This window comes from Denticeps clupeoides, chromosome 19, assembly GCF_900700375.1.
Source record: "Denticeps clupeoides chromosome 19, fDenClu1.1, whole genome shotgun sequence".
Lineage (NCBI taxonomy): Eukaryota > Metazoa > Chordata > Actinopteri > Clupeiformes > Denticipitidae > Denticeps > Denticeps clupeoides.
In genome coordinates, this window is record NC_041725.1 from 58644 (window position 1) to 74719 (window position 16076).

General features: G+C 41.3%; 1 protein-coding gene across 6 annotated transcripts in view; it reads right to left on the reverse strand.

Annotated features, from left to right (window-relative positions):
• Nucleotides 1-3575: 3575 nt before the first annotated feature.
• LOC114768990 (hephaestin-like protein 1) overlaps nucleotides 3576-16076 on the reverse strand; it is a 51107-nt gene continuing 38606 nt past the window's right edge. For 4 of the 6 annotated variants that reach the window (XM_028961621.1, XM_028961620.1, XM_028961616.1 and 1 more), the window contains 7 exons: nucleotides 15194-15333; nucleotides 14935-15063; nucleotides 13959-14065; nucleotides 10682-10898; nucleotides 8296-8435; nucleotides 8033-8192; nucleotides 3576-5960 (listed from right to left, as the gene is read on the reverse strand). In XM_028961621.1, the coding sequence (XP_028817454.1) occupies nucleotides 5869-5960; nucleotides 8033-8192; nucleotides 8296-8435; nucleotides 10682-10898; nucleotides 13959-14065; nucleotides 14935-15063; nucleotides 15194-15333 (985 nt within the window). In that variant the 3' untranslated portion in view covers nucleotides 3576-5868. The remainder of the gene's footprint in view (nucleotides 5961-8032; nucleotides 8193-8295; nucleotides 8436-10681; nucleotides 10899-13958; nucleotides 14066-14934; nucleotides 15064-15193; nucleotides 15334-16076) is intronic. The other 2 variants (XM_028961619.1, XM_028961617.1) reach the window with 2 other exon arrangements.

Genomic DNA, 16076 nt, shown 5'->3' on the forward strand with positions numbered 1-16076 from the left:
CCTGCATGGAGCCCAAGTACAAGAGCTCCCGTCTGATCAGGGTTAAACAGAAGAACGTTTGTTGAGCATTAGTTTTTAATGCACTTCAGACAATTCTCTTTTCTGCTCAGCAGCTGTTTCTCATCTGGCATTGCATACAGTCGGTACGGAAAGCAGCCATTTGGTTTTTCCCCCTCATTAATGCACCCCATATTGACTGAAACACACAGAATTGTTGACATTTTTGCAGATTCCTTAACAAAGATAAACTGAAATATCACATGGTCCTACGTATTAAGACCCTTTGCCCTTTGCTAGAAGCAACCTCTTGATCTAATACAGCCATGAGTTTCGGGAAAGATGCAACAATTTTTCACACCAGGATTTGGGCATCCATTCCTCCTAGCAGATCCTCTCCAGTTCTGGCAGGTTGGATGGTAAACGTTGGTGGACAGATATTTTTAGGTCTCTCCAGAGATGCTCAATTGGGTTTAAGTCAGGGCTCCGACTGGGCCATTCAAGAACAGTCACAGAGTTGTTGTGAAGCCACTTCTTCATTATTTTAGCTGTGTGCTTAGGGTCAGTGTCTTGTTGGAGGTCTGACCACTCTCTCTGGAGAAGGTTTTCTTCCTGTACTTTCCCTTGATTACAGCCAGTCGTCCTGATTCTGCCACCTCCGTGCTTCACTGTTGGGACTGTATGTGACTGTGCTTGTGATAAACACACTGCTTAGAATTAAGTTTCAATCTTGGTCTCATAAGATTTTTTTTTTTTTATGAGGGGCCGTTTAGGAAATATTTCAGACTTTTGTTACACGAACACATGTGAAACACACACACATTCACATATGAAACTGACAAGCATGCATTTATACTACTGAAAACTCACACACACTCACACAGTTACAGGTGAAAAACACGCACACACACATATGAAATGCTCACACAGATACAGGTAAAAAGGTCTCTTATGTAACAAACAAAAAATAAACTTAAACTGTGTTAAAGGCCCATAAAAAGTAATGTGAATGTCATTGTGATACACATCAGCACAGCACATGGTGCACACAGTGAAATGTATCCTCTAAATTTAACCATTAGTGGGCAGCTATAACAGGCGCCCGGGGAGCACTGTGTGGGGACGGTACTTTGCTCAGTGGCACCTTGGCAACCTTCTGATTACCTGGCCACTTCCTTAACCGCTAGGCCACCACTGCTCCATGAGCTAAGTAAAAAACAAATGCGGCTGGTAGCGCGGCGGCGCTCGGGAGACAGAGAATCTTCCGTCAGGAAGGGAGAGCGACGTCACGACTCGGTTTGGACTGCGCACGCGCAAAATACAATTACCGCTTTTTTAATCAGGTCGCCAAAATAGAATCCATAGAACCGACTTCCGGATATGTGTGTGTGCGTGGTTTTCACATGTATCTGTGTGAGTGTTTCATATGTGTGTGTGTGTTTCGCTAAACGGCCCCTCATATATTTTTTTTAATTCCATGCTGGCTTTCAAGTGAATTGTCAATGTGATACACAGCAGCACAGCACACGGTGCACACAGTGAAATTTGTCCTCTGCATTTAACCCATCACCCTGAGTGAGCAGTGGGCAGCCATGACAGGCGCCCGGGGAGCAGTGCTCCTTCAGAGCAACACAACTCAGTGGCACCTTGGCGGATCAGGACTCAAACCGGCAACCTTCTGATTACGGGGCCGCTTCCTTAACCGCTAGGCCACCATTGCCCCCCCTAGGCCACCACTGCCACACCCCTCCCCTACCTTGGACAATCAGTCCACACCTATATACTTCTCACTCCAGCCTACAGACCCATCATCAAGCAGTTCAGACCAGCCATCAGAGGGTTGAGAACGTGGCCCCAGGGGGCCATCTCTGCCCTGTTTTGACTGCACAGACGGGATCCACTTATGACCACTTGTTACGTCTCTGGTCTAGGGTCAGAAACTCCAAATGCACTTATGGACCAATTTGGAAGTCCAAAAGTAGAAGAAACTTCACTAAGGCCCTCACTATATACTTAGCCTTTAGTAAGCGTAACGGAAACGTGGGCCACTACACATTTAAAACCTGTTTTGGTACGAGGAAGTGGACCAACACAATCTCAAATTATTTTAGAAAAGGGTTTGGACAGGACCAGGACAGAGTTTACCAGCCAACTGACAAACATGACAATATTGAGCAACATCGGATTTCAACCCAGGCCAAAAGAAATGGTGCAAAATCCGGTTATATGTTTTTGTTACTCCTAAGTGTCCAGACATCACGTTGTCATGCCCTAAACACAGTACCTCAGACCGAAACTTACGAGGAACCACCACTTGATATACTGAATTCCAACCTACGTCATCAGCAGTTGGAGGATTCCACTTCCTCATCAAGATCCCTTTATCCCAGAAAAAGGCTTCCGAATTTGCAGTTATGTTGGCCTTGTCAACAACAGCCGAACGACACTGCGTTAAAGTAGAGTCTTTTCGCTGCTCCTGGGATATAAGCGTTTTACTTACAGGCAGCGACATTGTCTCATCACCCTGGACAGTAACAGCTAGCGTCCGCGGCGCTCCCTTCACCACGCCGCCGTCTGATGGCGCTGCACGGGAGACCAGAGGGTCAGAAACAGCCATAAACGTATCACACAAATCAGCTGTACTCTGCCGACACAAGCAGGAAAAACAGACCCACAACCCGGCACCACTGAAGAGGACGGAACCGTAGGGTTATCGATGACTTTCCCTCCAGCCAAATCGTTCCCAAGAATAAATCACTAAATGAAAAGGGCCCAACAATATCTCAACAATTCACTTCCAGCCTTATGCACCTGATTTTTACACATCTCATTTTGGACATCTCTGCTCTTTTTGCACATTTTGCACGTTTGTCTTGTCTTTGAAATATCTACTCCTGTTCAACCTGTTCATTGTACAGAAAAGTTCTACTTTTCTCCTGTAGAGAAACCTGTACAGTATATATGCTTTATATTTGTATAGTTTGTATAGTGTGAATATGCATATATATTTTGTGTATGATTCTTTTATGATTGCACTGTTGTCTGCAGTATGAAACATTATTTCAATACACTGTATACTATGTATACTGTTGTACTTCTTCCCTGATAGCGCAGTTTGCCTGCACAGCCAGCTCTAGGAAGGGTTGTGGTCTCCCAAACATCTTCCACTTAAGTATTATGGAGGTCACTGTGCTCTTAGGAACATTAAGTGCAGCAGAATTGTTTTTGTAACCATGGCCAGATTTGTGCCTTGCCACAATTCTGTCTCTGAACTCTACAGGCAGCTCCTTTGACCTCATGATTCTGATTTGCTCTGACATGCATTGTGAGCTGTAAGGTCTTATATAGACAGGGGTGTGGCTTTCCTAATCAAGTCCAATCAGTATAATCAAACACAGCCGGATTTAAATGAATGTGTAGAACCATATCAAGGTTGATCAGAAGAAATAGACAGCACCTAATCGAATATTAATGAACTTATTTTAGCAAATGGCTGCAATATAACAAAGAGTAAAAATGTCAGGGGGTCTGAAAACATTCTGTACCCACTATACATGTTTCAGCCGCTGGATTTATCCACATGCAAGTGTGCAACACAGGTACACTGTTTCATGAATCATGTGTGAAACCTGGCATATTGTGATTTCTAGACCCAAATATATGCTTGTTGTGATAAATGAGTCTCAAAGTAAATTTTTCTACCTACATTTTTCATTTTTACATATTCAAAATTGTGAATTTGTCCAATAAATTGCCTTATAATACATTTTGCCCTTCTAGTACTATTCATTTCTATACCAACAAAGAAATCACGCAGGATTACTGTACAACAAGGGAACTATTACAAGTCGAGACACTTAACCCTGAGTGTCTCCAGGGGGGGGGACTGTCCCTGTAACTACTGATTGTAAGTCGCTCTGGATAAGGGCGTCTGGTAAATGCTGGAAATGGAAATGGGTTCAGGTGGAGAGGAATAAAATGATGCTGTTAAAAACGCAGAATAAAGAGGGTGATAAACTGTGTGTATAGAAGCAGCTGTGTTATAATGATGCAGTTTTTATAGTAATGTGTTCAGCAGGTTTAACTTTTGCTTAGTTGAATTAAATACAGTAGGGGTAAAAAAAAATGGTCGGACTTGAAGATCGCTACGTAGAGACATGAAATATATTTTAATGTTTTCTTCATCAATCAGAGACGTAACGTAAACTTGATCAATTTTAATTTAATTAAACCAGATAATTCAGCGCTAATTAGCAAGTCTTTAACCACGCAACCCTGCAGTGACCGAAATCTACTCAGCGTCCGTCTTCAGTCTCTCATCCAGGACAATGAGCACAACATGTCATGGCTGATTTCTGCTGTTAATTCCTGCAATTGTTCCATGGGGTTAAGGTCAGGGGTCTGAACAGGACAGAGCTTTGTGCACTGGTGTGCTGTCATGGTGGAACAGGAACTGTTTCCATAAAGCGAAGCATTCAGAGTTTAAATTACTTGAGCAAAGCGGCCAGGCCCAGCCCCTTAAATACAGCGCTACACAACCAACTTTAAACTTGGCACAATAGTCAGGCAAGTACCATTCTTCTAGCACATCCAGACTCATCCATTGGCTTGCCAGAAAGAGGTGTGTTATCCAGAAAATAGGGGTGAACATGGACTGCTGGCCCATCACGAACCCAGATCCCACAGACCTCAAAATGGACTCTGAGCATCATCAACATGAACTTTTTATAAACCGAGTGTTAATTAACGCTACCTTGATGGTATCCCTCTCTGAGTTACTCCTTCCCAAGGGTTCTCCATTCCATTCCATTCCATTCCTAGTTTCATTCTTTCACAAAAGCTTGGAGAATCAGTGTTTGGCATGCACAATTTCAAAGATTTAGAGGGGTGTCCCAATACTTTCATCAGTATAATATAGAAAGATCCAGAGTATCTCAGTAACCTGGTAGTTTACCATCACATACTTTGCTATCTTGGAGCAGGCATTCTAGTTATTCTTTACATACTGTACATATTAATACGACTATCTCATCCAGTTGCAGGTGACAGTGGTTTTCGTAGTGCCGGTCCCAAGTCCAGGTAAATGGGGAGGTCTGATGTTGTGACCATGTAAAAGTGAAGCGATTGTCATTGCAATACACTTCAGCACAGCACACGGTTCACACAACGCAATGTTGTGGGTTTAAATCTCAACTCGCCAAGGTGCCACTGAGGTTCCACTGAGCAAATCACCAACCCCACACACTGCTCCCTGGGCACATGGCTGCCCACTGCTCACCAAGGTAATGGTTAAATGCAGAGGACACGTTTTGTTTTGTGGACTGTGTGCTGTGCTGCAGTGTTTCACAATGACATCCACTTTTTTCACTTCAGATGTATAAATTATACCAAATAGGTGTAAAAAATCACATATCAGTTAAAACAGCTGTGTAGGAAACGTAATACTCTGCTACCAAACTGAGGTTGTGGAAGACAGTTTCATGACAAGACCGTACACAGCAATAAGACACAAGGTAGTTATACAGAGTCAGCAATATACAAACCCATATATAACTCATTTTTCAAGACCATTTAAAACACTTCAAATACAATATATTGTATTTATGCTGCCATCTACCAGTATTGTATTTTGTCAGAAATAAAAAATCTGTGCCATTTTAATTCATACACTTTACAGACTTATATGCAGATTACAACAAATATTTGAACAGTTACATGCTTATAAGTCATGAGCATATGAGCATATTACCTATATTTTATATAGGTAAATATATTGAAGCAGTAATGTCTCACATTTATCCCACTGAAAACAAATGTCGTGGTCCAGATCTGATTGTAGGCTCCTGAAAATGGCAGTTCAGGGTCATCGTTTCACACTTGAAAGCCCTCCAGAAGAACATATAGCAGAAGCAGAAGAACAAATCCAATAGATGTCACGGATGTTTTAGCAGGAGCAGCTGCTGCTAGCAAAATACACACAAAAAATTCATATACTGAAGAAAAATACTTACAAACACAACAATGTCATTGTTAAAGGTGATCTTGACAGATCCAAATAACCACCAAAATGATTAAGCATAAAATGAAAGTAAGCATATAGTATAGAAATAAAAATTGATCATAAGGTTCTGACTGCTCTCAAGGTTTAACCATTGATTAAACTGTGGTAGTAAAGCAACTCGGTAAATAATAGTAACAGTCTTACTTTAGACAAAACCACAGTATCTCTGTACTTTTTATTTTCTAGACCACATCCTAATAAAGCAACTACAGAATCTAGTTGGCATACATGGATCAGCATTTTAAGGTTCAAGATGAGATGGACTGCTTTCACAACAATTACTCAGCAAAGAAAATGGGAGTGACCTTTGATGCTGATATGTTATTTGATTATCATATTCAGAATATTTCCAGGACTGCATATTTTCACAAATCACAAGACATTTCTCTATACAACTGATGCGGAGAAATTGGTATGTGCTTTTATAACCTCTAGACTGGATTATTACTCCATTTTCTGCTTGTTCAGCTGTCTCACTGGACCCAAGTACAAGCACTTCTGTCTTATCAGAATTTAGCAGAAAAAAGGTAGTGAGCATCTACTGTCTAATTCTGTGACAATTCTCTATTCTGTTCTCATCTGGCATTGCTGGTACATACATATTACATGCAACAAACCTGAGACAGAACCTTGTGGACTACAGTATTGTCAACCCTGCATTGGCTTCCAGTTAATTCAAGTATTTTTTGTGAGATAATTTAACATTAATTTGAGTTTCCCTAGTCTGTCTATGGTCCTGCAGTGGCTAGGAATGGCGATAGGTGTTGTAACAAAGCTAAGGTCTGTTACTGGTACTACAAGCAGCCTAATGATGGTAATTATTTTATTGATGATGTAGCTCTTGCACTAGTCATCCGCTCCCCCATGTGGAGGGGGATTGGAATGTCTTCCAGAACAGCAATTCTGGAGGCACCCAAGTCAGTGGCTCAAAACCAACCACTGTAAGTCTCTGTAGAAACCAACCTCCATTCAAGCTAGCCGTTACCACTCAAGCCCCACGCCATCAAACGTCAGGTGAAGAATAGTCGTATCGCCACTCCACCCCCCCACTTTATTAGACGCATTTCTATAAAACAATTTTGGCCTTTTATCCACTTTCCATCACTTCTCAGTGTAGGGCGGTGGCCTAGCGGTTAAGGAAGCGGCCTCCTAATCAGTAGGTTGCCGGTTCGAATCCCGATCTGCCAAGGTGCCACTGAGGTGCCATTGAGCAAAGCTCCGTCCCCACACACTGCTCCCCCGGCGCCTGTCATGGCTGCCCACTGCTCACTCAGGGTGATGGTTAAATGCAGAGGACACATTTCAGCAGGGGTGCCTCAGCAGGGGTGCATCTCCATCTGACAATTAAATAACGTACTACTTCAACATACTACTTCTTCTCCAGAACCACCCCTTTATCAGCTCTCTGCGCCCCTGGGTCATGGAGTACAGAGCAAGTGGACAATCATGGTCATGTTGTTAATAATCGCCACCAATAGATCTGACCCTGTTTAAGCATCGCCGAAGTTGTGCGGTCCACTTGTCTTGAATTGCCTCCGTATCAACTAACCAGCAGGGATTTGTTTGAGGGGCCCAGCTACCCCTATCCAGACCCCGCCTCCTGAGGAGACCACAGAGAGACCAGTGTCGGAGCCAGATGACCTGCTCTTCAGTCTGTGTGCGTGTCTGCTATGTGTCCGGATGTCACCCCCACTTCCCCTCTTTTCATCCACCAGGTGGCGATTTCATACTCTGTACAAGTATAGATCAATAGTTTCTACTGGTATCATTTTAGCAAAATTAAACTTACAATGAAACATTCAGCTTTGAATTATTGAATTTGCAGTGGAGGCCTCCCAGCCATTACCACACTTTTGGTGACCACTAAATTAAAAATGTAGTTTGTAAATGTAGATGTTCAGTTTAGTATTGCACTGTAGGCCTAATTGCATTATATTTAGTGAGTAAGCTTTTAATGAAATTGTGAACACTGACCTTTAGTGAAGATAACAAATGTAGTCTCCATTCCAGCGTGCACATGATCACTCACATGACAGTGCAGCAGCCAAGTCCCTGGATTCCCTGCAGTCATTGATACAGTCTGGAAGGTTCCAGGAAAAAGGTCAAACACATCTGCAGTGTGTGTGCGGTCAGTCTGAAAAACAGAGGGAAATCGGGGTATTAGAAGTGAAAGAAATAGAAGTAGAACATGGCAGTAGGTCAGACATTGTGGGCATGTTATACTGTAATATTTTTACCTTATATACAAAGCTTAGTGCATGAAAGTGGACAGTGTGCATATCCACCTCATTTCCCAAGCCTAGCAGGTACCACTCAACTCTCTCCCCCTGCACCATCTCCAACCCTGATAGCGTCCCATACAACCTGCCGTTAATTGCTGCAAAAATGAAGGATCGAAAGGAGAGGGGAAATATATGAAAGCAGAGAAGAAAGTAAAAAGATTAGAATTAAGAGTAACCTAGACTTGTAAATTACTTCAGTCTTGCATTTGAAGTCATACATAGACTAGATTTCATTAAAACGAACAGTCAACACTACAAAAAGATACCATGAATGCTGAAGGTATTGTCATCAGGGTCCATTTATTGTTAAGCACATATTGCATGATAGCAGCCCTCGTGCCCAGTGCACTGAATGACTTGATACTGCGTGCTTGTTCCTTGTTCTGGTTACAGTTTGGACTGCTTTGCTTTTCTTTACTGTTCCCCCGAACCTCATTCAAGAGGCGACATTTAAACACTCACAACATCTGCTCATAATCAGGACCAATGAATCTCCAGCCCAACTGGTGGAGTCAGGATTTGGGAATGGGCCATTTCATATGGTTCATCAAGTTTCAACCATCTACACCACCAGTCAAAGGTTTGGACACACGTTGTCATTTATGGGCCTTGCTGCTTTTACATTGTAGAACAAAACTGAAGACACAGGACTTTGAAATAGAACATTTGATGAAAAGCAAAAAAGGTTGAAAATTTGAGTCTATCCAAAGCAGGAAGCTTTTGCTGTGATGTCAGCATTTCACACTCATGGCTGCTCTCCACCACCTTCAGTTCAACAGAGATGGTTTTCTAACAGTCCCAAATACTTGTGCTGAACACTTATAATTTCCTCATATTTTGATGATGACAGTAATGAACAAAGCAATCGTGAAGGTAAAATGATGCTACTGTGAAAAATCGAATTTATCAAAGATACTTGACTTTTTGTTTCTTGCATTGTATTTTTCAAAATGGCTCCATCTTAGTCGCCATAAGCGCCACAGAGTAGATGCATCCAAAATGTTGGTACAGTGTTTGTTTTTGAGCTCATTACAAATTTCTTGCCTGATATAAGTTTCCATTTGCTGAAGAGTTTGTGGTTTGTATTTAATTTAATTTAATGATGCTCCAAATGTTCTCTATAGGTGAAAGATCTGCAGGAAGCCCAATCCACCGATTCTTCTCTCACAAAGCAATGTTGTTGTAATAACTGCAGTTTGTGGTTTTGAATTATCCTGCTGAAACAGACGTGGAGGGGATCTTTATATACCATTCATAGTTCCTGCTAAAATATGCATGCTGTCCATACAATATGTACTTATGCAGCCATATAGCATCAGCGCTGAATGCTGATATCATGCTCTTTACCCCTGAGGATGTGGTTATCAACAAGAAGGTTAAATTTGAACACGTCAAGCTACTTCCCAATTTGAAACAGTCCATTTCCTACAGCATTGCAAATACATTTTATTTACAATTGTTTTAATGATGTAATCTGTTATCTTTGTATTTTTCTGTATATAAAATAAGATTTATACTATAATGTATATTATTGTTCTTTATATCATTATGTTTAAGATACGTTATGTTATGTTCACTCACATACTTGGCCAATAAACGTGATTCTGTTTCTAATGAGTCTTGGCCCACGGGACACAACAGCTCTTCTGTTCTATTAAAGCTTCCTTTTTGCATGGTAGAGCTTTTGATGGCATCTGCAGATGGCACAGTAGATTGGGTTTACAGAAGTATTCCTGTGCCCATTTAATAATGTCACTGACACAGTCATGCTGATGAGGGATGCAGTGTTGTTCTTCAGCCATGTCCCTTACACACAGAAATATCTCCAGTTTTTCTTAATAAATTCGATGATGTTATACACTGTACATGATGAGATTTGCAAAGCCTTTACAATTTTACATTGAGGAAGTATTCCAAAATCTTTTTATGACCTGTTTCACAGATTGGAGACTCTGCCCCGCTAAGATGTCCCTTTTATAGACAATCATGTTACCTGTAGCAAGCATCACATTTAAAATGAGCTCATTTAGTGAGGTGTACATTTTCCCAGTTTGTTGTGTTATCTATGTTCTTTTATGAATAAAATGTTGGCTTGTGTGATTTTTTTATATTCAAGGAACGTCCCATCTTTTCCAGAATTCAGGCTGTAAAAGTTTGTCTTTGTCTCATCCATGTGGGCTGCTTAAATATAAAAAATGACTCTGGTGTTCCAGCACTTTCTTGTTCATGGCAGGCTTGATCACTGGTGGTTTGTGATATATTACTGAATATCCTAATACATTTAGTCTTAGCTTCTTTTTAGAACTTATACTAACAAAATTCAGAAACATAACTTGCTCACCATGCATTAGGTTGCTCTCCATGAAATCGGGGTCCCCAATATCCTTAACCGAATGCAGATTTGCGTCAATGTTTTCCTGCAGATACCACGAGTCATTCTCATCAAACACCATGAAGAGCAGAGCAAAGTCGCGCTCTACATCCATACGAAGGCGATCCTTGTTCAGCGTTCCTGGCCGACACACAACCAATGGCCCAACTAGGCCACTTGCCAGATCCTGAGAGACACAAATTGTACAACATTACACATTCAAAACTCATAGCACAATACACTATAGGCAGAACCTTTTTAAGAAAATATCTCATTGCAATTATATTTCCATATTGCAGTGATTTCAACTGATAATTACAATATTATTTTAAGCCATATCCATATCCAAGGCATATCAACACAGCAAATATTGTTCTTGTATGAGGCATGGCCAGATGAATAATATGGCCAGTTAGAAAAATACACTAGAGCAATGCTGTATTTGTCATGTCTTCATCCTAATCTCACAACCATTATATACCCAAATTTCAAGATAAATAAAGGTATAAGAAAAATGACCCAACCTGATTCTAGCACTTGAGTCTGAGAATTGTTAAATGTAAGATCCCTTGCTTCTAAGACTGTATTTGTTTGGTACGTGCTTAATCTACTTTACTTTACTTTACTTTACTTTATTTAGCAGACGCTTGGGGGTGTTTGGCAGCTGCAGGGTCAGGACAGCTGGTTGTAATCGATGAATGCGGACAAGTACAGGGATATCCAGGAAGAAAACCTTCTCCAGAGTGAGTGGTCAGGACCTCAGACTGGGCTGAAGGTTTACCTTCCAACAAGACACTGACCCTAAGCACACAGCTAAAATAATGAAGAAGTGGCTTCACAACAACTCTGTGACTGTTCTTGAATGGCCCAGTCGGAGCCCTGACTTAAACCCAATTGAGCATCTCTGGAGAGACCTAAAAATATCTGTCCACCAACGTTTACCATCCAACCTGCCAGAACTGGAGAGGATCTGCTAGGAGGAATGGATGCCCAAATCCTGGTGTGAAAAATTGTTGCATCTTTCCCGAAACTCATGGCTGTATTAGATCAAGAGGTTGCTTCTAGCAAAGGGCAAAGGGTCTTAATACGTAGGACCATGTGATATTTCAGTTTATCTTTGTTAAGGAATCTGCAAAAATGTCAACAAGTGTGTTTCATTCAATGTGGGGTGCTGTGTGTACATTCATGAGGAAATGATTGCAATATAACAGTGAAATTTTTAAGGTGGTCTGAATACTTTCTGTGCCCACTGTGCGTGTAAATAATATTTATTATTTATGTTTTATTCAATTCTGGAGTCGTTTGGAGTATTGTACAAAATATTGTTGGACCCACTCACTGCCACAACCACACTCTAGATTTGGTACTTGGCACTGTAAATAATATTTCAGATCACTTTCTGATCACATGTGCAGTAAAACTCTCACACTGCTACATTAACACCTCAGATGAAAATATGCCAATTACACCATCCACCACTATTGAGTTTTTATATAAACTCCCTGATTTTACTATAGTATACTATAAAAATGTACTCATTCAGATCTGGACTGCATATTTGGGCAATTACACTCTTATAAAAAACCTTGGATGAAGTAAATCCAAAATGGTATTTCCACCACCCTGCATCTGAATTTCTTTGGATGTCTGTATGATGTCTAGGTTGTCAGACTCTTTTGGTCTACATAGCCAGACGTACTATAATGATCATATTTGAATCATAATTTTACCCTCTGTATGACCAATAATTCCCAAAATCCCACAATGTACGATAATTTTACCTCTTCGTTTCATTAGGCTGACAAGGTACAGATCTCTGTTTTCATCTGGCTGCACAGTCAACTAATGTGTCCCCTCATCAAGCCGGGGGGGGGCCTACAGAGTTTCCAGGCCCACCTCCATGCTGGATAGGGGGAGGTAGCATCTGAGTGTCCGGCCCGCCTCCCTCCCAGAAGCAAAGAGGGAGGTTTCCTGAGGGTCCCAGAGACGATGACCCCTGATGAAGCCAAGACAGGCAACACTGGAGTCCGGTGTGTGGCCCTGCCAACTCCAGGGACTTTCATTCAGCATAACAGTACTTTGTCACTTTAAATGTGGTTTCTGAAGTGTTACGCTGCTTTGTATTTAGCTTCTATTTAGTTAGTGTATGTTTTGGCACCCTTCTCACCCTGCCATGGCATGGCATTTAAATGAGGCTTTTTCACTCCATTGTGTGTACAGTGGGGTGATTCCCAGACTGCCTACTTGTGTAAGACCCATTTTGGTTTTTTGGACTACCCCTTTTGAAAGTGAAAGTGAATTGATTGTCATTGTGACACTGTCACTGCAGCACAGCACATCGTGCACAGAACGAAATGTGTCCTCTGTGCTTTGCTCAGTGGCACCTCAACGGCATTCAGCAACCTTCTGATTACGGGGCCGCTTCCTTAACCGATAGGCCACCACTGATTTTTGGATTTGGTGGATTGACCCTCGGTTCTGAACACAGCCTGGCTTTATCGACTGTACGACCCTCGGTAGGAATGACCTCACGGATTTTAGGCTTGGCCTGTTTGACGCACTCTTCAAATCGCAACTGGTGACCATATGACATGTCTGTAGGGGGGAAAATGTTGAATTGCGTACCAAGCACACTATACCCAATGTGAAGCAGGGGGGGTGGGAACATTATGCTTTGGGGCATCTTAAGGGACATGGCGACTGATCCGTATTAAGAAAGAGATTTTGGGCAGAAACCTCATTCCAGTGAGAGCATTGAAGATGGAACGTGGCTATGAAGGCATAGCATTACAAGGCCTAGCCAGTCTTCAGACCTCAATCCAAAAGAGAATATGTGCCCAACAACAACCCCAAAACATCACAGTTCTTGAAAAGATCTGCATGGAAGAATTGGCCAAAAAACCAGTATGTGCAAACCTGGAGACCACCTACAGGAAACATTTGACCTTTGACATAAACTGTTTCTGTACATCACACAATTCACAGTCTGATTAGGATCACAGAAATGTCTTCTACTTCTAATTTCAATGTTCACACTCAGGCCCCACCACCTTTTATGTATTGATAATGGCGATGTTACAAAAATAAAATTTTGAGCAAATAGTTTAAAGTTAATATTTAGAATAAATATTTGTGTTGTACAGTTTCTAAATGTGTACCTTAAGGAAAATGTTTTTTAGATATTGGTTATGTACCTGAGATCATTTTGATTGACCTTTCTTAGTGGTTGATCTTGTGTTTTTCTTACCTTGACATAATTTGCTATAGAGTAATATGCAAAAGTGATGCAGTTTGGATCCGAGGGTCCTGGGCCAGATCTTTCCGGAATTTTCCAGATGTATTCCTTCGCAGAGCCTAATGCATGCACACACATACAGAACATATACATTTTGCTATCAAAGTATCCTTCCTTGTTTTATCAAAATAGCCTTATATAGTTGTTTATTGGATATTTAGTAACTACTCTAGTCTGCATTGACAACTGAGCACCAAAACAACTGAGGTCATTAAGTATCCTAATAAATATTTGTGTCGGACAAGTTAAGGCGTTAATATCATGTAAACGCATTATTTAACTAATACTGACAATAACTTTATTGTGCATTGTAAAGGTTCCACTTCTCCACATCTTTTATTATTATTTTAGTATTTAACAATTGGAAGACAGAAAACTAAAAAATGGACATACAGAAATCCAAGCAGGACTGCTTCAGTGCACTAATATTACTAGTTTTTCCTACATCTTGTAGAGCTGACTGACGTCTATGTTAACACTGAAAGTGCTTTTAACCATCACCCTGAGAGAGCAGTGGGCACCATGACAGGCGCCCAGGGAGCAGTGTGTGGGGACGGTGCTTTGCTCAGTGGCACCTCAGTGGATCGGGATTCAAACCGGCAACATTCTGATTACGGGGCCGCTTCCTTAACTGCTAGGCCACCGCTGCCCCAGACATAGGTAATTAATTTTGAGTGAATTGCTTTATGCCATTCAGTAAAGGTCCCACCGAGAACTCGGATGGATAAGGAATAAGTGCAAATACTAAAGTTACCTTTAGTAATTGCGTTTAGTTTTTATTTTATTTTTCTGCAATGCACCAAAAAAAGAAATTTTGAATTTAGTACTGAATTATCCATATAACATGTAATTAATCACGATTAAATCATTTAACACAGAAATTTAAAATGTAGGTATTCATTTTATGAATTCTGCTGTGAGCACGTACCTGGGGAAACAGCAGATTGGTTGTGATGGAAATGTTGCACTCCGTGGGCATGAATAGAGTATAGATGACTGGCATTATTCCTAAAGGTTATTTGAATTTCCTCCCCTACTTGTACTCTGAGGATGGGACCTACATGCACAAACACAAACAGACAGATATTGCTGCTGGTTTATGAATGTATGTTTAAACCGCACTTTGGTAGACTTATTTAAGTGTTTTGTGCAGTGTTTTGAACATTGATGCAGCATTAAGTTAATACCCAAAATGCCAAGATGCTCATCACGTCTGGTCCGTTTTTTTTGCAGGGTGAATGTGGCATCTGTGTATTCCTGGAACACAACCTTCTTATAGCGGGAACCAATGAATCTGTCCGTTTTCTTCAAAAACACATCACCAGGACTATGTGGACAGAAAAAAAGCCTTCAGTCAGAGAAAATTCCACAAAGCCACAAAGCCATTCAAAAGATTAAGATTATTTAGAAAGAGATGACTCTGAAAAAACTGATTCATCACTGTCATGATCCGGACCGGCAGGGGTGACTCCGGATCCGGAGTTTCATGTTAGTCTGGTGTATTGTTCCCTGATCGTGTTCACCTGGTGTATATTTATATAATTGTATAAAACTATCCTGTTCGTGTCTGTTCGCCGTCGGGTCACTGCGTGTTAATGTTCCCTTGTCGTGTGAAGTTTGTATTAAACCCCTGTCATGTGAAATCGTGCGAATGCGTCCTCCTTCATCGCCATGTCCAGCCCACCCGTGACAATCACACATACTTTGCTTTTACTTTATATGCAGTAGGCAACACACTATCGGCCACCTGAACCTCCAATTTGCCACTTTGAGCTTCATAATGTTAGCAGCTCTTAAGTAACACATTACCATCGATTCAACACATTCAATTTCCCAGTTCCCGATCCCAACCACGCATCCAGCACACAGATTCACACGGTAATGGACCTCTGCCTGCTTACAGACTTCTATCTTTGACTGACGATTTGGACAGACTGGACAGGCAGAAAAATCAAAGGACAATCTGATTGGTCTGTGGCAATGTTTTTGTGAGTCAAACGGCGAGTATAAAAGAGGTTCTCTTCATGGTTACTGTCTGTTTTTCTCCTCCATCGGGGGCTTCTCTCTCCC